Genomic DNA, 27546 nt, shown 5'->3' on the forward strand with positions numbered 1-27546 from the left:
GGAGACCAGCAGGGGGGGAGAGAGAACGAGCAGGGCGATAAACACGCCCATTTATATTCATATTCACTTTGAATAGTCTAATCTGTCCTGTCTGACAATCAATCCACTCACATGGCTATGCACCCAGGGTCCCCACCCGCTGACAACTGTAAGGATGGGAGGGGCACCTCACTTCTTTCTCTTTTTTATCAATTTGTAAGAACTTATTTGTAAGAGGAAATCTCGAAGATCTCCGAAGACTTTCGTTGAAATAAATGTCCGTTGATTCACGATGGAGTCCCTGAATGAGGCGGCACCATGGTGATTGAGGCCACTGATGAGTGCCCTTGCGTTTGCAGTGTTATGAATATTCTGAACCGGCTGTTGTCTGCGACATTCCCAACACGCATTAAAATCGCAAGAGGCCCAGTTGGTGAGGCTGATGTCCATAATTCAACAGGTGGTTGTTCCACCAGAGAGGACATGTAGGTTCCCCATGCCAGTAAAGCCCTTTTAATGTTGAGTGAGTGAGTGAGTGAGTGAGTGAGTGAGTGAGTGAGTGAGTGAGTGAGTGAGTGAGTGAGTGAGTGAGTGAGTGAGGAGTGAGTGAGTGAGTGAGTGAGACAGAGACAGAGAGAGAGGACAGAGACAGAGAGAGCTTCTCACTTGATGAAGTTTCTAAAGAGGCGCGTGGTGTTGCGGATGATGCGTGCCGCCCTGGACTCCTCATGCTGGCAGCGCTGCAGGATCAGCCCATCGTCCATGTGGCCCTCTGAGTGCAGGCAGGCCTGGAGCGCGCGCACACACACACACACACACACACACACACACACACACACACACACACAGGGGGTATACAGTGACATTAGATGGCGCAGACTCCATGTACTATGAAACCACTCCTGGAGTTATCCTTGAAGTTCAACTGACACTCAAATGGGCCGCCCGCTGCATCCGTTGTGTCACAGCGGCCATAGGGGCCACCTGGGAAACAAGTGTCCAAGTTTAGGAGTAGCCACTCTGGCACAGGCCATAGGCCTAATCCTTCATCCTCTCCGCTTACTCCCTCTCCCTCCACTGCCTGACACCACCTTTACATGGGGTAGCCAACTCAAAGGGCGGAGGTGCGATGCTAACAAATTGGTGTGTTGCCTGGTGTGTTGAACTGTGAGTGTGTGTGTGTGTGTGTGTGAATGTGTGTGTGTATTTGTGAGTATGAGTGCATAAGTGTGTGTGTAGTGTGTGTGTGTAAGTGTGTGTGTGTGTAAGTGTGTGTGTGTAAGTGTTGTGTGTGTGTGTGTGTGTGTGTGTGTGTGTGTGTGTGTGTGTGTGTGTGTGTGTGTGTGTGTTAGTTCTCATGCCATGCCAGATTAATTATTGTGTCAATTCCCTATAACCTCACTAGAAGCGTCAGTACGATGATATTACATGGTATATGATGGATCCCAGTTGGGAAACTCAGGAATATCCAACCAAGTTCCTATGGCAACTCCTGTGGATACCAAGGAGGTAGGTTGCCATCTTTACATTCTCACACTTCTTCCCCAACACTCAATTCTTTGCCAACGGCACCTTGGAGCTCATGAATATTTAGGTCTACCTCTGTCTCTCAAGGTTTATATCACCAATGTGTCACATCTTATCGAAAGAGATTAGGATGCATAATTTATAGTCAGGATGTCACAGAGTTAGATGCAATACTCGGGGTGGGAAACTAACTTTTTGGTGCACGAGCCACTGTGTCTGGTTGATAAAAAATGTACCAGCCACATGATCATTGTACCAGCAATTACTGTAAATTGTATTTATGTTATATATAACATATTTTAAATGTTCACAGATAACATCCCCCCCAATGGTAGTAGTCAGCTTGTACACTGTCTCCACTGTGATTAATAATAAGGAAGATATATCGGAGTAATACAGATTGAAGATAATTTAATGCCATGATTAATGTTCAATCAAAGAAATACAAATAACCCTACATTTCCTAAACAATATGTCGCCTCCAAAAAGCTATCAAGTATATACTTGCAGATGGCTAGCGAAAGTAGTATATATCATATGAATAACCGAACGAATAACTGATATCAGCCGTGCTGCCAATTTAACACAATTTTACTGCGGATCTTATTGGTTGATTTCCACTGGAGAAAACGGGCTTCCCTCAAATATTCCAACAAAAGCATCCTTCTCTGTCTCCAGTTCAGCCATCCAATGACTGGCAGTTGCCCGTTTCCAACCCTGGTTATACTATTAAAAGAGGAGGAAGAGAATATCTTAAAAGTAGAACCTGCCCCTCAAGCATGCAACTGTCTATGAACAGGAATAACTTAGGTACAGTGTGTCTTGTCTCAAATGTTTCTGTTGTAATAAAAGCCAAAACCAAACCAAACGGCGCTCTTAAACTCACCCTTCTCTTCAGGGGACCTAGGCGGGATGACTTTGCGTCGGGCGACAGGTAGGACAGCCACAGCCCCGTGTTCACGTGCATGACGAAGCACACAGAGTCTCCCGTACTTGATCTCCGGCGCGCCCATGCCCTCGATGTCCCTCTTCGGCCCCGTGTCTACTTTTTCCTGTTGAGTTTGCCATCATCATCATCATCATCATCATCATCATCATCATACACAGATGGGAAAAACACAGTCACATTGGCACACACACACACACACACACACACACACACACACACACACACACACACACACACACACACACACACCACACACACACACACACACACACACACACACACACAATGAGTTATAGAAAATGAGGGGTGCATTGTGTGGTGATGGTCTAAATATATTGAGCATGAAAGATGCTTTCTCTGCCGTTTGGCGATAAGCTGTGCTGCATCCGAAGGCCTGCCAGGAATGGATTGGCCGTGCTGATTATGGCTGACGGAGGTCGCCGGGACCCCATTCACACCTCCTGGTCAGCATAGCTTAGCCACTCAGGCACTTGGTCTCTGCAAACACTTATTGTTGTTCAGGGTCGGAGGGGACGGCCTCGGAGCCGGGGCGCAAGGAGTACAGCAACAGGCGTGCTAGACAATCACACACACACACACACACACACTATCTATTTCCACATAACCAGTTTTACACTGGAACACGCACAAACACCTAAACAGATTCTAGCAGGAGAGAAAACTGGATCACCCAGTGGAAGCCCACCCACACAGCGCACTAGAGGAGCCCGAGTCGCACCGATCACTGCAATCAACCGAGGCTCTGAGATTCTCTTTCAGAATCAAGTAACAGAGGAAAGGTCATTCATCTATATTTAGAACCCTGTGTACGCTCTGCTTTTACCTTCTACCTGCTTCTCTTTAGTTTTGGCGTTTTGGGCCGTTTGAACGATATTTTTGGACCAATTAAAAATAGGAAGCTCTGCAGAACTCGGGTGGGTGGGAGCGTCAACAATAACCGAGGGGGGCGGGCGCGAGTGGGCGCGAGAGGCACGTGAGAGACAAGGCAAGTGTGAAGAAAGGCACAGCGGTTGAAAATAAAGCAGCAGCGAAAGGCTAGCAACGTAGCGGGCTCCTCTATAGGTGATCAATGCGCTCCTAATTGCCCGGGTTTCTCCCGCACTAAAAGGGGGGGGGTTGTCTCACATACAGTGGCTGTGACTCCCACGGACGTCAGGCACAATTATTCCACCGGTACAGCAGGGTTGAATCAGTACCAGCGAGAAGGCCAGTGAGCCGTCAGCCAGCCCCGACAGATGCCCTTTTGTAGAAGCCCATTCAAGTTAACGACGCCAAATGATATGCAGGTGATCAGGAGGATACGTTGAAAGGGTAACTACTAAGTGTTTCAGATGGCTTTCACAATGGATGAACGAAAACAGACATCAAGCCTCCGTTCAATTTGTTATTTTGTGCCAACATTTGAAAAGAAGAGTTATTTTTTCAGTTTCACAAATTAATTTCAGAGGTATGAGTCCTCCGCCTTGAAAATAATTATTTCCTTGGAGCGGTCTGGGATTCATCCTCCGGGAATCGGGATTGCTCTCAAAACATCCAGCCGAACTACCGACCAATCTGAGGATGTTGTTGTTCTAGACTAGAGGGTTATAATGCAAAAGAGGAGACGGGCAAGGCCATTCCATAGAATGGCCTGTTGAGCCTTACCTTACAAACACACATAGGCCAACGCAAAAAACATGTTAAACAACATTATAATCCTCTATGAAACACAGGTCAAATGAATGTAGCTTTCGTAAAATGACCAGCCTATGCATAATCATGCAGCTATCTATCCATCCATCTATAGCATTCTAGTTCAATATCTTCCTATCCATCTTTTATCAGAGTGAAGCCTTGTTTATGGTCCAAAAGGACACGGTCGGCCGAAGCAGGCACGGCCCATTATATATTACAACTAGCGTTTCGCAAGCAACTGTTTTTGTTTGTTTGGTAGGAGCGCATTGGAAAAAAACACATTGCTGCAGAGGGTTGTGCTGGTTTGGAAAGGCTCGGGAAGCACTGCATTTCAGAGCGCATTTCCATAAGGCCTTCGTATCTGTTCAACCATAGCCGCTGGTGGACTGCGGAAGTATGCACTGCACCTGGGGGCCTGGCACCGTGGCTGCAGCCATAAAAGCAGCCATAAAACATGAACATAATTGTTCACTGTGGGAATTTCATCCAACAGTAAACACAGTGAAGAGGAGAAGCCCTACAGCCCCCCCCCCCCCCCCACCCCCCCGCCCTTTCTGAGAAAGAGTTCCCAGGGTTCCCGCCCCTACACTACGTTGTCGCTGTCACCATAGAGACATGGGGCTGACCTTGGAGGGCCTGAAGCAGAAGGCGGTGGCCTTGGTGTCACACTTCTCGCGGTCCTGCAGCACCAGCCCGCGGTCCTCGGTCAGGGCCAGGTAGTGGCCCGTGGAGAGGTGGCGCAGGCGGAAGGACTGGTTCCAGCGGATGTGGCTCCCGCTCCAGCTGAGGGGGAACAGAGAGCAGTTAAAGAGCCGCAGGACACGTCGTCTACCACTGTACGTGTGACGGGGGGGGATCTGCCGACCGGAGGACTCTCCACCATTAGCATATTGATTAATTCATTAACTATGAATTAAAAAAGAATCAACACAGGTAAAATTGATGTAGCCTTCGTAGAAATATCGGCCTTTGCGTAATCCTGCAGTTATGTATCCATCTTTCTCAAAACAGATTTTGAAGAATTTTGTCTGCCGTGGAATGATTGATTGTGCGAGGATGGCGTCGTGATTCTCCTTCTCGGGGGGGGGGGGTGAGCTAGGCACCGTGCGCCTGAGAGGAAGCACCTGCAAGGTTTAAAAGTGAAGTGCGAGTGACAGCTCGCTCCACCGAGACCCAGCCGAGGACGTGACAGAAAAATAACGCATGGATCGTCACCAAAAGAATATCTGACAAAGATAAGCAGACCGAGATTGAGACGAGAAAATAAACTAGATAAAGACAGAAAGGCAGATAACGCAAACCTCTGCAGTATCCCATCGGCTAATTGGGTGTGACAACTGGGGATGGAGGAAAGGGTTCTATATATAAAACACCTCTGTGATCTCGCCCCATGTGGCTGCCACAGAAGAAGCTGGCTTTTGATTGCTTAATAACCAAGAAGCTTGTGTGGGTGCACACGTGTTGGCCTGTCTTTGTGTGCACGGTGTGTGTGGCTGGTGTGAGTGATGGTTATGTGCACATGTGGGTGTGTGTGTGTTTGAGCACCAAAGCATACACGTATGTGGGTACTGAGTGAATGTGCACATGTGTGTCTGACGTACATGTGTGTGTGTACGTGTGTGTGTGTGAGCGTGCGTGCATGCGTCATGCGTAGGGTCTCACCTGATCCTGAGGGGCTCTATCCTCCAGAGCGAGCGGGCCCTGGAAGCTCCCTTCCCCGCCTCATAGTTCACTATCCTGGGGGAAGATCAGAGGAGATAGGAGGATCAATCCTTTGAACAAACATGTCTTTAATGGTAAAGCATCCACACCTAACTCATATGGCATGTGCTCATTTCAAGGACTTCCTTTCTTCGAAATGCACCACAATGCTACAAGCCACCGAGGACGCCGTTCCCATTAGTACGCCAGGAGGGTTATGAAGACAAAACTTTAGATTGAGAGCTCCCCTTCTTCCAGGCCGGAGAGAAAGTGACGGTGGTGACGGCGTAGTTCATCATGTGATGGATGGAACGACGCGTCGAGGGACCCACAATGCCGTGCGGCTGATTGCCAAGCAGTGGGACGGCAGCACGCGCCGATGGCCGACGAACTCTGTAGGAAAGGGCGGCTTTGGGGCGTGTTTGCTCGGAGTGGACCGATTGACAGTTGGAGTGTGAATGATGACGCAGCCGTTCTCATCATGACCATCGACGGAGGGAGCATTTCCCTCAGGCAGGTTATAAATCACTTCCTCCGACGCGAGGCAACTCGAAGACAGCGTGAAATGAAGTCGCCATATTCACACATTAAAGAAAAAGGTGCCGAAACAAAGCCTGAAACAGCTGTGCCTATAATAACATTAATTACAGCCGAATCTAATGAACCACTGAGTGATTTGTTTCGCCTGCTCCCGCTCACTCAAAGCCTCTGACAGGGGGGGGGGGCGACGCCGCAGGCTGGGGTCTTACTCTCACTCTGCCCCGTCTGAAGGAGCAGAAGGGCTTTCTCCCTGCAACCCCACGATAGTAGAGACATTGTGTTGTGATATGGGTGTGTGGGAGAGGGCAGTGGCACCCACCTCTGCTCAGACTCAGTCTTATCCGCTCCGGGGATGGTCAGGCTCTCGTCATGACCGTGGCACAGACGCATCACGTGACCCCCGATGAGGAAGCCTGATGTCAATGTAGAAGAAACAAAGAAACGAATATAGAAAAATAGAAAACATAGAAAACATGTCTTATATGCAGAGTACTTCGTACCTTTTATAAAACATCTGCGCTGAGCAATGTTCAGTAAGAGTAATACCTCAATTATGTATTTTGGAAATGGAAAAACCGTGGGCGTTTTTTTGCCTCCATAGACAGCAAACATTTGCATGATGTAGTATGATGATGATGTGGTTGGCGGTGTTAACGAGGTGGTGTGAACTTGCCTACGGCCACGTTGCTGGCAGAGCAGGTAGGCTGGACGTTCCACAGGGTCTGCATGAAGGAGGCGTCCACCAGGATGTTGCCGTTGCCGATGGAGAGATGCTGCAGGGCATAGGTCAGAAGGTAAGATTGCCTTGGCCAGGAGGTTTGACCAGATAACACACCTACAAAACGGCTAAACTACTGCTATGTGTGCCATTTCACTGCAGTACTAGCAACTCGACTGTATGCTGTGATTGTTGTCAGCCTGCCTTTAGATTAAAGGGTCTGCTAAAGAGTGTAGAGGATGTCTCTATCGCCGCAGGCAGAGTCAATTGTGGGTCGAGTTGCAGGCAACGGACAACGTTCTGCTATCGATACATCCCATTGCCCCATTGCTCTGATGAGAGAGAAGAGAGCTGTGCTGCACAGCGCAGCGCCACCGGCCTACATGTGTCTGTGCGGATTGCCAGCAGGGGTTTAGGATGAAGGTGAGAAAAGAGAACGGAAATATAATCACACATTCCAGGTGTGCTTGTGTGTGTGTTGCGGGGTGAGAGGAGTGATCCATCAGCAAACAGGAATGGTTCTTCATCCGTTAGAGCAGGTGGATGTGGATAGCATCCACTTGGGTGTGTGTGGGGGGGGGGGGGGGCGGAGCACACTGAGAGAGGGTTTTCTGTTGATGGACAGCTCCTGTCTTCTCCAAGACATTGGCCATACACAAAGGCTCTGGGTTTAAATCCTAATTTTCACAGTACTGTTGGCATACTTGAGCAAAATTCCTAATGTCTACGTCCTCACTAACGATATGCATCTAAACATAATTCATTGATAGTCTCTTTGGATAAAAGGGTCTTTGACATATGTGTGTATATGTGTGCCATTATGGGATGGTTTTGCGGAGTAGGATGACCTTTAAAAATAAGTGAAGATGTCCTGGGGATGCAGTGCATTAAACAGATGGTAGCAGTTTACCTGCCACTACACTCTCTCTCAGTGTGTGCGTATTTGATGGACACAGAGTGCAATAACCTTCACAGCTGGGTCCAATAATTTAGAAGAAGTCCCCAATTCCCATTTGTGCTCGCACTTTACTAGTCCAGGATCCACAACAGACCTTTGAGGGTTAGTGTCTCTCCCATGAGCTCCACAGCTCTGACAGGGTCTCAAGCAGTAGCCATCAAAAGACAGTCAAAGTGTCTGCTTGCATAAAATTAAAAAAAAATACTAATACGATATGGGTTCTTTTATGAGTATTTTGTCGTTTTCGTTTGCCGTTAAGTTCTGGGGAAACGATGATTAGTACAGGATTAGGGTGCCCTGAGGCTTTCAAAGTAGCAGTAGTCTGTTGGCCTGTTGGCCTACTGAAAACTACTATTAGTCTGTTGGCCTACTGAAAAAATCCAGGACTAGGTGTGGAGATTTCCTTCTAGTGTAGAGAAAAGCCTATATGCTTTCTTCTATTTTTAATGGTACGTTCGCCATCCCTAAAGGGCTGATGCAGAGTCTGGATGCCTAACCTGAGTGTTTGACCCCCTCCTCTACCTCTCACTATCCATCCATGTCTGCCTCTATCTCTCACTATCCATCTATCACTGTCTCCACGTCTCACTATCCATCTAACTGTCTCTACCTCTCACTATCAATTTACAGTAACCATCTCTATTCCTTGTCTCTACCTCTCATTATTCTTACCCTTCTGTCTCTGTCTCTCATTATCTCTCTCTCTCTCTTCTTCTCATTATCCATCTAGCGCTGTCTCTCTGCCTTTCATTAAGTCTCTCTCTCATTATCCATCTAGCGCTGTCTCTCTGCCTTTCATTAAGTCTCTCTCTCATTGTCCATCTAGCTCTGTCTCTCTGCATCGCTCTCTCGCTCTCTGTCTGTCTCATTCTCTTGCTCATTGATTTTGCTATCCCTCCCTCTCTCTAACTCAATTTCTTTGTCTGTATCAAAATGCACCCGGCGCTCTCCAACACAATCCTCCTCTCTAAAAGACCAGCTTTAATAAGGCTTGCAATACATTTAGTTTAATACCGCGGTCAGTTTTAACGATGGGATGATGATGCTAATACTAATACTACTAATAAAGTGAATAGGAAGGCTGCGACCGCTCCAACTGTTTATCCGTTTCCATTGGGATTTCAGGGTTGTTTTTTTTCCTTCCCCCTACTCCCCAACAAAGTGCCCTGTCACTCCGACGCTGGCTGTGGACGGTCCCATGTCTGCGGCAGGCTATAAAAGTTTCAGAGTCTGAGGAGGAGAGAGGGAGGGAGCTGAGGAACACGCACTGCTCCTCCTCCTCCTCCATCTCCTCCATCTCCTCTTCCTCCTTCGTCGTCTCCGCTCTCCGGTGCGCCAGCAAAGCCCATGACGTCCACATAGCCCCCGCGCCTCCGGAGCCCTCTTAGACCCCTGCTCGCTCCCTGCCTTTTCGCACGTCCTCAAATAAGGAGCTCAGGGCGGGTGGATCAGAGGGCCCAGAGGGAAACATGAGATGTAAACACTGCAAATGAGTGCGTAATACAGTGCAGTCGGCCACAAACGGTGGCGGAGCTGTTGGCGTTGGGGCCTCATTTGTTCCTGCGTGTTCTGATGAAAGAAGAATTTCTTCTGCCTGGCTTTGGTAAATTGGCCATCGTTGAAAAAAAAATAATCCCTTCTTTGCAGCACTGGATTGAGGGGGGGTGGAGGGGCAGGGGGTGTTCTCCGAATTACCCTGAAGTCGCTTTGAATGAAAGCATGGTCTCAAGGATAAATAGCAGTAACAGTAGCTAGCAGGCTCCTCTGCTGGGGGCCTTGCCTCCCCCAGTCTCCCCCTGGCGGTGTGGGGGGGGGGGGGCACAGTGAGACTCACCAGGTATCTCTCCGTGGACACGCTGACCAGGATGAGGTCGTCACCGATGCGCACCTTCTCTCCCTCGGACCTCTGCTTGGACGCGGGGTGAATTGTCCACCAACACGCCTCCCCTGTAGATAGGATCACACACCGAACAGACAGACACACACACACACACACACACACACACACACACACAAGTTGAAGCACACGCAAACACCGAACATACACCCTCACCTTTCTGTACGAGTCAACCAGTATTTAACACATGATTATATCTAGTATAATATGCATGTAAACACATACAAAATCCAATTCAATAGATAAATAATTAGAAACAATGTAATGCTACTCATAAATACTTATGTATAATCATGTGTATAAATAATGGACAGGTGCCTGTCTGTCCATTCCGAGTGACCACCACACCTATATATAGTCATACTCCTTTCTGGGAAGAGGCTCAAGAGGCCGGGAATACCAGGCGATTAATTTGCAGACTGAACCCGTTTAGTTGCCTCGATAATCGTACCTATTGAATCCTCGTGCAGTCCTACGTCGAAGGACAACTTGTCCGTCAGAGACCTCGACGTCTTCAGACACGTCAGGTACTGGGGGGAGGGAGACAACAGCAGATCAGCCTTGTCAACATCATTCCGGCAATACTAAAATGGTACCGACTTGGCACTGGTAGGATATTTGTAGTATTTTTTCCAGGGAGATACAATGGGGTTTTGCAGACCTGACTCAGAAGTTGAATTCCTACTGACATCCAGTAAACTTCATTGACAATTATAGACTATCTTCGTTGCCAAGATAACAGTTTACTTAAAGTCATTGACACATTGTCGCTTCTAACAGGACACCTTGATAAAGATACAGCTAGTTCATAAGGTGTGCTGCCAGCTTTCGCAATTGGTTTCAAGCTAATTGCTATTATAGCTCTTACCACCTGTTATCGTCTTGGCTGGTTATGACTATGCAACTATGAAACTAAACGTGAATAAACATCCAGTATACATGTATAACATTAGCAGGAGGAGGAGGAGGAGGAGGAGGAGGAGGAGGATGCCATCCTGGCGTATCACGGTACGGGGGCTCTGCTCACCATGTTGCTGAAGGAGTGGCGCAGCAGGATGGCGTGCCCGTACAGCAGGGTCCGGTGACCGCCCCCCTGGGCTGCCTGTGGGAGAGCGGGCGTCAGAGACATGCCATTGGGCCCACCACATTGCATGAGGAATGCCGCGGTGGTCCTGGTCCCTGCTGCCCTCATTAGATAGGGGCTCTATGTCTGGGGCTCAGTGTGCCTCTATTTGTGGCCCTGGGGTCGGCTCTCTGCCGGGGGGAACTCAATACCTTAAAGAGTAGCCCGGCTTAAGTCGAGCCACCTTCCAATTTCTGATTCTGAGTGGGTCGAGTGGGTTGTTTGCCCCCCGTTTTCACACGGAAAACGACGCTATGGCATCGGCGTGTGTTGTGTCTGTGATGTATGCGTCATCCTGGTGGTGTATCTATCTCAATGAATTGAAGTTTGCAATTCATCTTTCATCCGTCCATTGCAGAGGTGATCCTGCATCTAAATGCAAATGTTTTGTCTGGATTGTATGTGTGGGATCCATTTTTGATACTGTGATCTAGGTTGGATTCAGAATTGACAGAACCAAAGTTGAGTTGTGTGATATTCTACCAAGACAGCGTAAGGCAACTATCTCATTTGCATTTGTGTGTATTTTTGAACAAAACATGGTTTAACGCACAATTGGGCAAAAGAGAATGATTTGCTCAATTCATCATAGGTTTCTTCTTTTGACCATATCGTTTAAATGCAATTGTGTGACCAACACGGAGAGAAATAAACGGAAACAAACAAACAAACACACAAACAAACAATGTCAGGACATTCAAGGGCAATTCATTCACAATTCATTCACTACAAGTGTCAGAGTTGAGTAAATGAGGAGTTTAAAACCAGATTGGTTTTAAAGAGTGAAAGCACAAAAAGAGACACTCTACTTACCCTCTTTACCAACTTCTAGAAGCATAAGACAAAGGGACGATACAAACCAAAACCAGTGAATACTGTAGTAAGGGGCAATAAGGTACATTAGTTGTTTTCAGGCAACTGCATTGGTTTCATTAACGTAAAAAGGTAAATTACTGCAGTTACACATTGGACGAGCACGCAAGATATCAAGTTGAATTCAATGATTTCAAATCAGGATTGGTACAAAGGGAATTCACTGTTATTGACAAAAGGCTCACTTAGTTAATGCACAGTACGAAGGAGACTGCAGTTTCCGTGAGAGTATAATGTCAACAGTTGTGTCAGAGACCCTGTCTTATCAAGGATTTATCAAGCATGTTTGTTTATCCTCTGGCTTGTACGGCTGTCAACGTACATTTCCATGTCGTCCCCCCCCCCCCTTTCTGAACTGACCTAAAGGGAACTCCCAACTCTTCCCCCTGAACTTGACCCCAACATAATACCCCCCACCCCCCTTCCGCCCCGGCCACTGAGTCAGTCCCAGATGGCATGGTCAGTACAGACGAAAAAGGAAACACAGCTTCGATCAAAAGAAAAATCTGGAAGAGTATCCCGCAACAGCTGGGGAAAGGCAGAGAGGGAGCGATAGAGAGAGCGAGAGAGAGAGAGAGTAGGGGAGGGAGAGAGAGTGAGAGTGAGAGTGAGAGAGCGAGAGAGAGAGTGAGAGAGCGAGAGAGAGAGTGAGAGAGCGAGCGAGCGAGAGAGAGTAGGGGAGAGCGAGCGAGCGAGAGAGAGAGAGAGAGAAAATGGGAGGGAGAGAGAGAGAGAGTAGGGGAGGGAGAGAGAGTGAGAGAGAGTATGGGAGGGAGAGAGTGAGAGAGAGTAGGGGAGGCAGAGAGAGTGAGAGAGAGTAGGGGAGGGAGAGAGAGTGAGAGAGAGAGAAGGGGAGAGCGAGAGTAGGGGAGAGAGAGAGAGCAAGAGAGAGAGCGAGAGCGAGAGAGAGAGAGAGAGAGAGAGAGTGAGTGAGTGAGCGAGCGAGGGTAGGGGAAGGAGAGAGAGAGCGAGAGCAAGAGAGAGAGAGTAGGGAAAGGATTTGTGTTGGTGGATGCAAGCCGCTGACACATCAGAGCCACGAACTCTGACCTTTTTATGGAAGCAACCCTCTTCAACTGTAAGGTTTAGCGTACGTTGGGCCCCCTGGCATCAGGCAGGGCCCACAGAGGAGGCAGACGGCCCCCCTGCGTCCCGTGGGCCCCTGAATACCCTCACACCGACCGCGGGGCATTAAGAGCACGCATTATTCATCGTCTGTAATCCCCCTTCTAATTTGCTATGGTCATTTGGGTGCATGGGTAGTCCAACCAACTATTAATATTGTAGCCTCTCTATAAATAATTCAACTGAGCTGACACCGTGTGGGCGATGAGTAAATCAAAAGCTACTGAGGTGGTAGCGCTGTACCCAACGGCCCTGGGGTGGTGGTTCAACGCGTGTTAATGTGAGCAGAGCAGAAGAGCCCAACAGGAACAGAAGCTGTCCCTACATGCCAGTTCGGGTAAAGGCCAGGTAGTCACCCTTGATGTTCCCTTAAGCATTTATAACATTACGATGAGAGTCGTAGCATAGTATATTCTAGTATATAGAATACGCTGAATCTTGGATTTAGTTCATAATGCCTCCACGGTAATGCACAGCGGGGCTTGAAGCCAGGTTTATTTTCCAATTGCTTAAGTATGGATTCCCATCAGTGCCTTGACTCGGGTCGTTGTGAATGAATAACAGGTTTTGTAAATAATGGCAGCGTACTACTGCGTGGTACACTTAATTAAAAAGACGCTGGTCAAAACGCACAATACGCCAGATATACCCGGGAGAGAGGAACAATAACGAAGGACCAAAAAAGAGGGCATTTGCAAAGGGACACAACTAATTGCACAGTGAATGTTATTGAATTATTGCAAGCCAACGTTTGCATCATTTGTATTGATAATGCAAAATGTGTAAATAAATTAAAAGACACACAGAAGCTTGGGCACAAGAGGAAGCAAGCACCTTTCACCTGAGCCAGGTTTGCTCTCTCACTATACAAGTAGTTTGGATCTAGGTCCAATAGCGTCTGCCTATTTTGAGATTGCTAAACATGTCGCCTTCCAATTTCTCCCCAACTCTCAGGTCGATCAGTTAAAATACAACGGTACCCTTAGACAACAAAAAATGTTGTAAAACAAACAAAAATACTTTGTATCCTATGTTGACAATCCCAAAATAGGTTGATACCTGAAGAGTGAAAGTGACAAAAAGGTTGCAACCTTTCGTGTCACAGGGTCAGTAGAGCAGGCAAGCACACATGAGAGCACCACAACACAATGAACTGATGGACCTACCCAATGCTCATGGCCAGGGCTCTAGTGACACAAACATACATGGAAACAGCGTTAGCTACTCGGGACAAATGTCCATTAGTCTCTAGTCTGTTGCGACTGCTGAGAGCAGGGGCAAAGGGGCTGGAGACGAATGACAGATGGCAGTGGTGCAGGTTGAATCATTAAAGGACCAGTGTTGCACTAGGAATCACACTGTGAAGCAGCTTTAGCCTCACCCCTCGGCCCAGCTTGCGGGGCGAATACAAAGAACCATTTGCGTGTGTTTCTTCAGAGAACTTTACTCCCCTGGTACTACTCTCCAAGAGCCTTCCGTTGTTTAATCATTTGCAATTCAAAGAAGCCAATATCCTCAAGGCTAATACACAGGGCAGATACTGTATATATTAGGTAGCCACACTTTATGAGCCTAGTTTATCTTTTGGTTCGTATTCAAGCCATCTCCTATTGTTACACCTTGCCTAGGGTTAGGGGTAATCTGCAGGGAGAGGATACATTCAATGAAAGGATTTCAATTAAAGTCTCAGTAATGTATGATGGTACAGTTGTAGCCAGTGTTTCATCCTGCTCACAATCCACGTATATTATTATAATAATACAATGTCCCATTATAATATATTATAATATAATACATTGGAGCAATTGGAGCAATTGAATAATGAAGTAACTCAGTCCCAGCAATTTATAAGAGTAGTTGAGAATTTGTTTTTACAGAGACTCCATCTGTACCAACATATAAAACATTGCACCAATGGTCATCGCTGTGCCTGGGATGCCAGCGGTCTGTCACCATGGTTATCCCAATCCCGTCGCATAATAAACAGAACATCAGCATGGCTGATTTATGCAATTCAACAGGACCACAGATGACCATTGGAAGAATGAAATAGAGCAAAGTCCTCGGATAAAGTTAGCCAGACATCCTTCAAGGTAACACGCCAGTGATGAGGACGGTGGGGGTGGTCCGGGGGGAGAGGTGGTAAAGAACAGGCGCCAAGGTTCATGAGGAACAACGCTCCTCATCTCCAGCGCCTCCGCTGGAACTCCCTGGCTGGAAATCCATCACTTACCCGTTACCCTGGGAGACGGACCCTCTGCTCCGACACACAGCCCCTCCCCCGCCCCCCCCTTGGTACCTCAGCTGTCTTATTGGTTTAATCAACACGATTGGTTAGAGGACACTGGTTTGGGTTGTGGTACGATGGTGTTGAAGCAGCCGAAGGTTATCATAGAGTTTGTCTTTCAGCTGTTTGCTTTAGCCTCAGTTCATTTAAATGTGAGCTGCCATGATTCCACCATCACAATTTTGTCTTTTCAAGCTTTTTAAATAATTTGGCATTATAATTGTTATATTTCTTAATAAAGTATAACTTCTCAAAGTACAGCATCATAAAACTATTCCTGTAAACATGTCAAGAGAGTAATCCATAACAGCATCTTGGTGTGAGATCATAATGTGTGTTTGTGTGTGTCTGTGTGTGTGCGTGTGCGTGTGCGTGTGCGTGGACTCACCCCTTCACTGTCCTTCCCGGTGTTGGCGAGCATCTCCTGCAGGGCGCGCACCGACAGCGACTGCTCCAGGACAAAGTTGCAGACACAGAGGTCTGGAGGAACATACTGCAGGGTGCAAGGGAGGACGGATAGGGGGGAGGGGGAGGAAGGAGGGAAGGAAGGAAGGAAGAAAGGAGGGAGGGAGGAAGGGAGTGAGGGAGGGAAGGAGGGAGGGAGGGAGGGAGGGAGGGAGGGAGTGAAAGAAGGAAGGAGGGAGGGAGGGAGTGAAGGAAGGAAGGAAGGAGGGAGGGAGGGAGGAAGGGAGTGAAGGAAGGAAGGAAGGAGGGAGGGAGGGAGGGAGGGAGGGAGGGAGGAAGGGAGTGAAGGAAGGAAGGAGGGAGGGAGGGAGGGAGGGAGGAAGGGAGGGAAAGAAGGAAGGAGGGAGGGAGGGAGTGAAGGAAGGAAGGAAGGAAGGAGGTAGGTAGGGAGGGAGGGAGGGAGGGAAGCAAGGAAGGATAGAGGGAAGGAAGGTGGAGGGGAATGTAAGGGGGAGGGAAGGCAGTAAGGCGGGAGAGTAGGAAGGTGAGAAGAAAAGAAGGAAGGAGAGAAGGAGAGAAGGAGGGAGGGAAGGAAAGAAAGTGCGGGGAGGGGTCAAAGAAGGAGAAAAATAAACAGTACACAGTCTGAGTGGGCCATGACAGGTAGCTCGGAGCGGCGACACAACCCGGTATTGGGGGTCAGAAAACAAGCACAGACAACACAACAGATCCCCGGACAACAGGTCCCTGTGGTCATCTGCCGTGCGGTCGCCCTTGAGAGGACTTTGGCTCAATGTTCCCATCAGTAACAAGATCAACACACAAATACTAAGTATAAGTGTACCCACCTCTACCACAAGTTACACTTTACATCGCAGCCCTGCAGCCCCTCCAGAGCCACGGAGTCACTCAGTCAATCGGTGCCTCAAACCCAACGACTCATGTTATTACAACGGCACTACATTCTGTATAGTAAGCAGGATGACTTGAATGAGGGCCAATTCAATTTCGTCGAGGAACGAACATTATGGCCGGGATCTAATATATGTGCCCCCGCTAATGGAGAGGAAATGAGGGTCATTCATAATCCTGAGGATGCATGGCCTTTGTTCCATGCTAGTGTTTTCCTTATCCCCGCCTTAGGGCTGAGCCATTGTCGGTATCCGTTAACAGGTGAGAGTCCCGGGGGCTTAAATAAAGGGGACATATTTTTATTCATATCCCTCTTCCTATCGTTTCACAGTGTTTGTGGCAGATAGGTTGAAGTGCGCAATTGCTTTTCCTATGCAATTACTTTATGCATAAAATAAAAGTACAAAGCATGACTAAATGATTACTTTAATGAACGCAATATTTGAAATGAAGATAAAGACACCATGCCAGAAATAGAGTCAAATATTGAATAAATATTGGATTCCTTTGGCTAATTGACAAAAATAGCTGGGAGAGTCGACGACTTTGGGATCTGCCCATCAATGTTAAAATATAACTTTATTGATAGGAGTGTAAGATGGCACTGTTGATAAACATTTGTTGTTAGCTGCTATCCTTCCGTATAAATAAACCACAAACCAAATAAATGATGGCTTATCTTAAAACGTCCCCAGCCATATCTAGCCATCGAGGGTTCAAATCAAGTTCAATAGAACGATTGCGTCTTCGATGTGCATATAGGTTCTGCTGTGCATTCCCACTAAAGTGTGCCACAGTCATGCCTTTCCCTGCAGCCATCACCTTCGCTCACAATCATTTGACCTGAAAAGCCCTCCATCCCCCAGCTCATCAGCCCCTTTCTTCCCCTCTCGCAATCACTTGGGTCGAGGGGGGAAAGGTGAGGGGATAATCCCCTTTCTAACCAAAGTGCTGAACCGGTTACATACAGCGCATACGGCAGCCTGCAGGAAAACCTTGCCCTGACTCCAGATGAGCCCCTTAGAACGGAGCTCCCTCAGAACCTTTGCTCTCAGGAGCTTTCCCGAGTGGGCCCCGGCATGTCCCGCCGTTCCACCTTTGCCCCCCTCGCATAGTGGATGTAGACTTACCCCCGCCCAGCAGGGAGTGCATTAACGTGTGGGGCTGGCGTGCTTGTTGCCCTGGCTGACAGCCTACTGACCCCCGGGGGAGAGGGGGGTCACCTGGCCGGTGGGAACCGCATAGGTGATAACGAAGTCTATGACGTTGTTACTTAACACTAACATACGCGCGCGCGCGCACACACGCACACACGCACACACACACACACACACACACACACACTGTGTGAATAGTTCCTGTATATATGGATGTGTATGCGCCTGGGTTGAGCCGTGTTTATGTCATGTGTAGGTTGTGGCGAGTGAAGTGGATATTGATTTGTAGGAAGTGCACATATGGCTTTGTGTGTACGCCTTTGATGCTGCATAATAATCTGTTTGTCTCCTTTATGTAACCGCTAACATTTATTTTTGGATGTGGTTGTGATTAATATTAGTCTGTGTCCACTTCAGCTAGCTACGGCAATAACAATGCATATGTAGAATCAGTGGTAGATTTGGCTGGTCTGAGTAAAGAATAAGTAACATAAAATATTTTTTAACTAGATTTAAATAAGCCACATTACCACAGCCAAAAATGTGTTTTTTTTTCCATTTATCTAGTTTAACTGGGCCAAAGCTACAGTAGGTGGTGGAGTGGCCTCCTGAATAACGAGACAGAGTCTGGTTCTCTTGTCCAGGCACAGCTGGACCAGACAGAACCAATGCCTTGGCTTGTGACCTTTCCTGTTAGAGTTACTCCTGCCATGAATTATTCATGTAACATTTTCCAATTATCATATATCTCTCTGGTTGAGTTCAGTGTGCAGTCTCACCACTTGGGCCACTGGGAGTATGGGAGTAAGTTTGTACATAGCAGTGACCTTTAAAAAAACGGCAGGCATTTTTTTGAGAACCCTATAGGGAGGTGGTAAAAAATGTCAATATTTCTCCTGTGTAAATAGATTGAGCATTTTAAAGATTTTTATATATTCTTCCCTGACCTATTTTTTATTTTTGCAGGCAAAAAAAATAAACAATTTGAAAGTTTATGTGAGTTACATAAAGATATGAATATAGAATACAATCCCTCACACACACACACACACACACACACACACACACACACACACACACACACACACACACACACACACACACACACACACACACACACACACACACACACACACACACACACACACACACACACACACACACGTCGTTTTACAGTGACCGCCCAGCCAAAAGGTGTCTGGAGACAGAGATGCCCTAAACCCAGCAGTCTAATCCGTAGGCCTGCCTGTGCAAGATGCCATCCCAACTGTGACTTAGTGACTTGATGATGATGTAGATCCACGCATGGCTGGCAGACAGTACAATTGGAAGGCTCTGGACAAATAGGTTGCGTAGCACTCCCGCACACTCTGGCCGGTCCCCGACAGCCTGGCTTTGGGACAGCACCAATACCCACTGTCTCCTATGCTAGCAGGGGGTGTTTTTTTGTGGATGGGGGGTGGAGCAGGGTAAGGCGCCAAGTGAGACACTAGCACAGTGCATGGTCTCTAACACATACATGGTTAATAAAATAAACGGTTAATATAGAGCCTAATTAGCCTAATCTGTGTGTCTCTTGAGGCAGGAAGGACACCAGAGTGGAGAGTGACTGCCAACACCTTCACACGTTTTCAGATGACAACCCCCGACCCTCCAAAGCCTCCACATTAGTGTGTGTCGTTTAAGCATAAAAGGATTTACTTCAAGCGCTGTTTGTTTGACTGACTGACGTTTAGCAAGCTAACACACCAAGCACTTCCAGGAGTGAGGTCTGAGGGCAGAGCCTTCTGCTGCTATGGCTAACTAACTGCAGATATTGCAGACACCAGCCATAGAGATGGGACATAAACAATGAATGCATCAACATGCTAAATTACTTCAGTGTTACATTAATGTTTAATCTATAGATGCATCTCCTTTAGTGATGACTAGGCATGCAATCGGGCCAAATTGGCAGTCGCCAATAGAGATTCTCACAGCAAACAGCAGAATCGATAATAGTGCAATGGAAGACGATTTCAGTATAACAAAATGAAGTTGAAACATGTCCAAAAGTTAGTAGCTCGTTAAATGAACACGCAGCTGACCACTGTTCCTGCAACTGCATTGGTTAGAGTCATCACAAAATTGCACGCTGATTCAACATATTCCAAAGCTCTGATCTTCGTTCATTACTTTTATGACCTCTATTATTCCACAGCATGCGCCAGAATCTCACCTTGGCCTCAGACGTGGGTTCGAGGTAACACAAACGATTTCCGAGTCCCTCGGCCAACAGGCAAAACTTGCGATTTTCTTTCTGGATGGTGGCCACACATTGGAGTACCACCTCATCATCCTGTCAGGGAGAGAGAACGACAGGGGTTAGTGCTAGATCGTTTAATCTTGACGGGCTCTCTTTGCTTTCTGTCTGTCTGGGTTTGGCCCAACGGAAATGTTTGATATTGACTCTGCATGTCAATAGGATAGCTCAGGGGTTCAAACAGGGGATGGGCAGGGAAGATGGAACAATACAATAACAATACATACAAACTATATAAATACACATAGTCTTCTTCTTATTAAAAATAATTATAATAATACAGAAAATAATTCTGACAACTCAGAAGATTGCATTATTTGATAAAAAATATATTTTTTTGAATGAATCAGAAAATAGATTTGGAAAAACGTTAAAACATAGTTTTCTCTAAATCTAATGAATACAGCAGTGGGAATCAAGCCAGCACAAGTTTAAAATCAATAGTCTCTGTCCTGTTTTGAAAAAAAAAAATCAGCAATTCCAACATAGATAAAGCTAGGATGAACCAAGTTTAAAATTACACCGCTTAATCACTGTGTGGCTCGAACCCTGAATGAGCCAATATCTCTCCAACCTAGTTCCATCACACCACTGAGTGCTCTAAGACAAAGCCCTGGCTGGCCATGCCCTAGGGGAGAGAAAGACTAGCATAAGCCAGAATCAGCAGATCGTACTGATCCAACATCTCCATAGTATGTGTGTGTGTGTGTGTGTTATGTGTATATGTGTGTTTGAGCTTGTGTCTGTGAACTTCTTTCCAGTGAACGTTCCACATGCAGTGGTTGCCATGGTGGTAGCTCCCAGCAGCTTCGCATAGGAGAAAACCAGACAGAAATAAAGATAACCAAGCTATTTACAGTCAAGCGTGGTTTATGTTGTATTTAAAGCTCTACCTGTGTGGCTTGAAAGAGATTAAGTTCGACAATGCATGGCATCCTGTCCGGAACGTATTACCTCATAAATATTCCCTCGTTACAGAATAATGGATCCACAAGTACTCAGTCAACCCACCATTGCTAAAACGTGATATAGTGTTTCGCCTGTGCACCACTAAACAAATGTCACTGTTTTATGAGGTCAAACCATGCATGGTTTTATGATTGGCTGCCCTCCGCAATAACAACTAACCTGACCTCATGTACTACTTAAAAGGTGCTGTATGGGCAAAATCTAGGATAGATTATTTGAGTGCCATCCATCAGCTGTTATGAGTCAAAATGCGCAGTGAGAATATCACTTTCAAGTTTAGACTTCTTTGGTTTTTTGGTTTTCAAATCTTGCTCTCTCCCACGCTTCCCAGCTCTCAAATGTTACCGATCGCACCTACAAATGTATCAGTATTTCATTGGTGTCTAAATGGATGAACTGTGTGTCTCAGAGTAGGAAAAAATATATTGAAATACAAGGGACCTAAAGTTAGTGTTAAAGACGAAAACAAACAGCTATATAAAACATCTAGCCGTTAAGTTGAAGCTCTCAATGGATTCAATCCAATCTCTCTAAACCGTGTCCAATTCCAGGCAGACAGATAAGTACGCACACAATCGGCCCTCCCAATCAGCGATCAACCCGACATACGAGGACCAAAATAAAAACATAGACATGACGTTAGAGCAGGTCGGCGAGGTCGCCATCTTAACATCTTAGGAAAATAACATGTCAGGAGGGCCAGCAGCGCTCCCATTGGTCCACGAGCCGCCATGCTTGTTGAGGGCCCCAGACAGGTCATTACAGAGGACCTAAAGAATTGATGCTGGCTCTGAATCAATAGCCCCCCCTCACCCCGAGACCCGCCCCTCCGGACCCCGGGAGACTAGACTACACAGTTTGTTGTTCAAAGCAAGCAAAGGGAAACTTTATGAGGCTGAGGGCGTACCCCAGATTTGTCACCTCATTAAAATTAAGTAAATTTACATCTTTTTTCAGCCCAGAGCATTCCTTACAGCCAAGCCCGCTGGTTCTTGGCGCCCGGACAGATTTGCTATATTTATATATATAGTTTCATGTTCAGCTCATCGTTCGTATATTTTATTTTCACACAATGACATCCATCCATTTTTCTCAATTTGCATTAATATTAAATAGAAATATAACTAGTCCAGCATGACCCCTGAGGGCAGCAATGAGGCAAAAATAAACACATAAATCAATTAAATACATTTATGATCCCCTTAGTGTCGACTCAGAAGTCGAAAGAAAAAAATAATTTGAAAATATATATTTTTTTATCATTATATATTCTTTCCATATATTTACTCAGACAAGCAATATTTTTTAATCATTTGTCTTAGTGCTTTCAATTCAGTGACGTCAAGCCGTTAAATCTCAGGTCTCAAGATTCCCTTTTTAAATAAGAGCTGGTAACCAGAGAGCGAGAACCACTCTTAATAGGTCCCTCTCTCTCTCTCCCCCTCTCCCCCTCTCTCCCTCTCTCACTCTCTCTCTCTCTAAAGTGATCCTGGCGGTAGCATAGCGCCGGTCATCTGCTAGACAGCTAAGGACCCCCGTCTATGTATAGCCTCCACCCTTTTGTACCCTGGCCCACCCTTACCCACTCCGACCCAGCCCTATGCTCGCCCCTGATTTTTCTCCCAATTTGTGGACTATACCCTCGCCTCAAACGCAGACTTCCAAAAAACGAGTTGGACCAGACAATAACAACAACAACAACAACAACAACAGGTGTCCGTGAACCAGCTCTCTGATTTCAAAAACCTGACCATCTCCCTATCTTGTTTTTCTCTCTGTGCATAGTAGCTGGTCTTCTGCTGGACAGCAACAGGTGCATCACGTGTGTGTGTGTGTGTGTGTGTGTGTGTGTGTGTGTGTGTGTGTGTGTGTGTGTGTGTGTGTGTGTGTGTGTGTGTGTGTGTGTGTGTGTGTGTGTGTGTGTGTGTGTATGGCCCCGATGCATCTCCGCTTGGCCGAAACCCGAGAAGTTGCAGCGTTCCAGCATACCAAGTGACCTCCCAGCCCTCGAACCCGTTGCTGCTGCTGCTGCCGCCGCCGCCACTGATGTGAACTTGAGAAAAGGTGAATCTTTTCCATCTCCCTGCGGTGAGGCTACTTTGACGCATGCCTCGTCCGGGCCGGGGGGGGGGCACAGACTTTGGGTGGAAAGAACCAGACCATGCGGGAAAATGGAAAACCACTTTCTCCTGGCCTTGTTCACACTGTCTCAGGTCTAAGACGCACGGCGGAGTCTAAATAGCTGCTAGAGTAGCGCAAGGGTGTGGGGCGAGAGGGCTCGTGTTTCCAGTAAATGTCAGGCATGGTGATAAATGAGGATTAGAGCGGTGGTTTTCATGAAGCTTAGCTGAGATTAGGGAGATCAGAGTAGATAGTGTATATGTGCTAAACGGTGGCCTATAGACAGTGGGCGCCTGCATAAAACTTGAGCCAGCATTACTTGATTGCATCGAAATTCATGTGTTTAGCACCCCGGACCCCAAACTATAAGGAAAGGCTGCACAAGTGAAATCAGAGATAGACCCTACCCCATTTGCAGGGAACACATACTGTCATGCCATGTGAGTGTGACACAAAACCAAGGGCCAAAGAGCATAAGACACTGTCTTCAGGGGTTGTGAGTTGTCTGTCTGTCTGCTGTGCAAGGTAGTTGAATGGAGAAACCGAATTCGGACATGAGCAAGAAATCAGAGAAGTAACAGAGATATAACTTTTAGGGCAGTTCAACTTGTGACAGTTAATCAAGACTGAAGGACGTGAAAGAGCTAGTTTGAAATAGAAGAAAGGCAGACACCCAGACATACAAAACAGCAAGTGTGACTATCATCATTCCAAAATCAAAGCCTAGCAACTTGCAAATAAGTTCATAGCCATCTTAAAATAGCACTTGTTCATCAGCTTAGCTCTTTGCTTGACTGCCTGCGTGACACATTCCATACCATTACCCAAGTGACTCTAAAAACAAAAAGAGGCAAGAGGCTTTTTTGTTGTCACATCATTACACAAAATGCATCTTTAATCTGTTTAGCTGTGTGAGGTCATACATTCAACAGCCGTGTCCATCCAGACCATGCAACCAAAAAGTCACAAGAAGATGGTGACTTTTGTTTGTACTCTGTTGTAAATTGTACCACATAAGAGTAAGAGTTATCCAGATCCACACACATCCACACACACACATATATATATATATATATATACACACACATGTATATGTGTTTATTTGCTCCGTAATTCTGAACAATCCTTTATGTATGTGAAATAAAGCAATATTATATATTCATAATAATATGACTTAATCAATTCTGTGGTCTGTGTTTTGTTTTTTTGCAGTAAATATAAAACTCATCTAAAATGATATTTAAAGTCCCAGCACATGGCACTTGCCATTTCCTCAAAACAGTTGTTAGTGTCAAGATAGAAATCCCTCGATGTTGTGACTGGGATCCATAACAAGACATTTAACATTGTGCCAATACTTCCTACATCATCACCTGCATGCATGCCTTTGCATGCATAATTGGATGGGTTTCAGACTGCTTGTGTACATTTGTGTCTCCAAATTGCCAATGTGAATGTGAAGTCATCAGATATAAAGCGTTTCTGTAAACACAATGAAAATCATCTTAGGTTACCATGAACAAAAGGTTCCCACACCAGTGTTTAAATGTAGGATGTAAGTGAGATGAATGCCACACGCACACACACACACACACATATATTCTGCAGTGGTTCAAGTCGCTGTAAGAAATTGGATTGCTTGACCTTAGCCTGCTGAGTGAAACTCAGATCAATCCTTGAACTTCAGGTGGCCATGGCACGTGAGAGTCTGTGGGTGGTGACTGGTGGTGGCACTCAAACAAGGTCTCCGGGATGCACATCAATGCGTACCCTCCCCCAGGGTTACAGTGGCAGCGTCATGCGGTGCAGTTGGGCATTCGTGTTGGTTGGAAGGGAATTGGCAGGCAGACAGTATTAAGAAGTGGAAGTGAAGACTATGGTAGCAGAGCGACTGAAGCGGTGCTTTCATAACACTATCCAATTCCATCACCCAACCAACACACACACTCCCAGTCCACACACACACACACACACACACACACACACACACACACACACACACACACACACACAACCCATCCCACTACCCCAACCGGCAACATCCATCCAATTACAATTGCGGCATTTAGCAGACGCTTTTATCCAAAGCGACTTACATCGTTTAATACACACATTGACACACCGACGGCAGAGTCAACCATGCAAGGCGACAGCCAGCTCGTCAGGAGCAGTTGGGGTTAAGTGTCTTGCTCAGGGACACATCAACACTCAGCCAGGAGGAGCTGGGGATCGAACTACCAACCTTTCGGTTACAAGACAACTGCTCTAACTCTCCTGAGCTAAGCCGACCCCCATCCCTAACTTCCCCCCCCGGCAGAGGAATAGCAGCGAGCTGAGAAGCGACGTGGTAGAGAGAAAGTTTAAAAAAGTGTTGTAGGAAAGATTTAACACCGTGATTTGTTAGAAAAGCTATGGCCATCCATCAGCTGTTAGTGAGTGAAATATTGCGGGGGGATTTCTATTTCGGTTGACTGCACCTGCCTCTGTATGAGACTATTTAGATATAAGTCCGCTCCTGGCAAGATTCTGACCAATCAGAGCATCTCCTCCCTCATTGGCTGGGGCAATCGATCTTGCCGGTCCATCACTAGCTCCAACAGGAGGGTGAGTGCAACACTTCTCAATGGCAGAGAGACGAAGGGAGGGCGGGAGGAGAGAGGGTGGGAGGAGAGAGGGAGAGAGGGGAGAGGGTGGGAGGAGCGAGGGAGGGAGGGAGAGAGGGGGGAGAGAGGGAGGGAGGAGAGAGGGAGAGAGGGGGGAGGGTGGGAGGAGCGAGGGAGGGAGGGAGAGAGGGGGGAGAGAGGGAGGGAGAGAGGGGAGAGGGTGGGAGGAGAGAGGGCGGGAGGAGAAAGGGGGGAGAGAGGGAGGGAGAGAGGGGAGGGGGTGGGAGAGAGGGAGTAGAGAGGGAGTGAGGGAGGGAGAGGGGGTGAGGAGAGAGGGAGAGAGGGGAGAGGGCGGGAGGGGAGAGGGGAGAGAGGGAGGGAGAGAGGGGAGAGGGTGGGAGAGAGGGAGGAGAGAGGGAGGGAGGGAGGGAGGAGAGAGGGAGGGAGAGGGAAGGAGAGGGAAGGAGAGGGAGGGAGGGAGGAGGGAGTGAGGGGACCTAGCTCTCTTCTGCTCTCCTATTTTACAACTCCCAAATCGTACCTACAGCCTAAGGGGGTTTCAGTATCATTGCAGATTCATGGTAAGACCACCTCAAAGGCACCTCTCCCTGTGGGTGTGGAGGGCGGGCGGGAGAGGATTTGTCTCCATACCCCTTCCATCCAGAGCCTGTCACGGCTGGAGGCGCGGAGCAAACAGAAAACGGTGTATCTGGGATGTACTTGGGAGGCTCGGGGATGGCTATGGCAACAAAACAAAAACACATTTACAACACTTTACAGGACATTTGCTGCAAATAAAGTGACATCGCGGCCATTTTACCTTGTCAGAAATAATCCCAGACCCAATCGCTCTTCAATTTATCTTTTATGTTGCATTCATGGAAAACGACTCACTGACCTGTCCCCCAAAACAAGCAAACAATCCTTTACAGTCGTGAACAGATTGTTCCTGCAGGGTCCTCCAATGAGAATGGATTACCTCAAACTGCCCGTGTCTGTGTCAGCCCTGAGGTGATTAATAGGAAGTCATTACTTAAGATAAGAGGCACCTGGCGTAACAGCTCCCAGTGGGACTCAAATACTATTCCACCCAAGAGGATTAAAGCAGCTCTCTCTAAGCAAGGTGGCAGAAATGCTTCATTTGTTTTACTTTCCATTAAAATGTAAAAAGAAGGATGACAAAAGAGTACAGCCCACTGACTGTGACGGGTTTTAGGGTGAGCACAGGATTGGATTGAACACACGTCGCTCAAATGTCTCTTGCCAGAATTTATCAATTGCAAATTAAATGAGAATGTCTATACTCCGGTAGAGCAGAATAAGACAAGGGGTGACACACATCAACACTCCTCACCATATGAATGTGCAGTATTGTCTCTTTTGCAAAACATTGTGCATCACGTTTGTGTCGCACAGGCAATAAACTAATCTGATGTTGTATCATCATCATCATAAACTTGTCATTTCTGCTTTTGAACCAGGTGGCATAATGCGTTATTACATTTCCTGTTGCTACATTTAAAACCATTGTGCTTCAACTCCATGTAGTGGTTTTCCCACAACCTTGTAAGATTTAAATTTTTGCAACACACACTTGTTTGGCTTATGGACAACAATAAACCAACTACCATTTGATCATGAAAATCCCCCAAAAAAAAGTAGAATGTGTGTGAAAATGGCTGTATATCATGTGTATTTGAAGGGT

At 46.9% G+C, this 27546-nt stretch overlaps 1 protein-coding gene across 1 annotated transcript in view; it reads right to left on the reverse strand.

Annotated features, from left to right (window-relative positions):
* Positions 1 to 27546, reverse strand: part of ryr3 (ryanodine receptor 3) — a 109288-nt gene that overhangs the window by 78147 nt on the left and 3595 nt on the right. Inside the window, 13 exon segments of the mRNA XM_030345011.1 lie at positions 646 to 767; positions 2393 to 2494; positions 2496 to 2558; positions 4777 to 4933; positions 5813 to 5887; positions 6711 to 6804; positions 7065 to 7164; positions 9902 to 10014; positions 10416 to 10494; positions 10992 to 11066; positions 14252 to 14272; positions 15761 to 15865; positions 20065 to 20184. Of these exon segments, the coding sequence (XP_030200871.1) occupies positions 646 to 767; positions 2393 to 2494; positions 2496 to 2558; positions 4777 to 4933; positions 5813 to 5887; positions 6711 to 6804; positions 7065 to 7164; positions 9902 to 10014; positions 10416 to 10494; positions 10992 to 11066; positions 14252 to 14272; positions 15761 to 15865; positions 20065 to 20184 (1226 nt within the window).

This window comes from Gadus morhua, chromosome 21 (assembly GCF_902167405.1).
Source record: "Gadus morhua chromosome 21, gadMor3.0, whole genome shotgun sequence".
In the NCBI taxonomy this organism is placed as follows: domain Eukaryota; kingdom Metazoa; phylum Chordata; class Actinopteri; order Gadiformes; family Gadidae; genus Gadus; species Gadus morhua.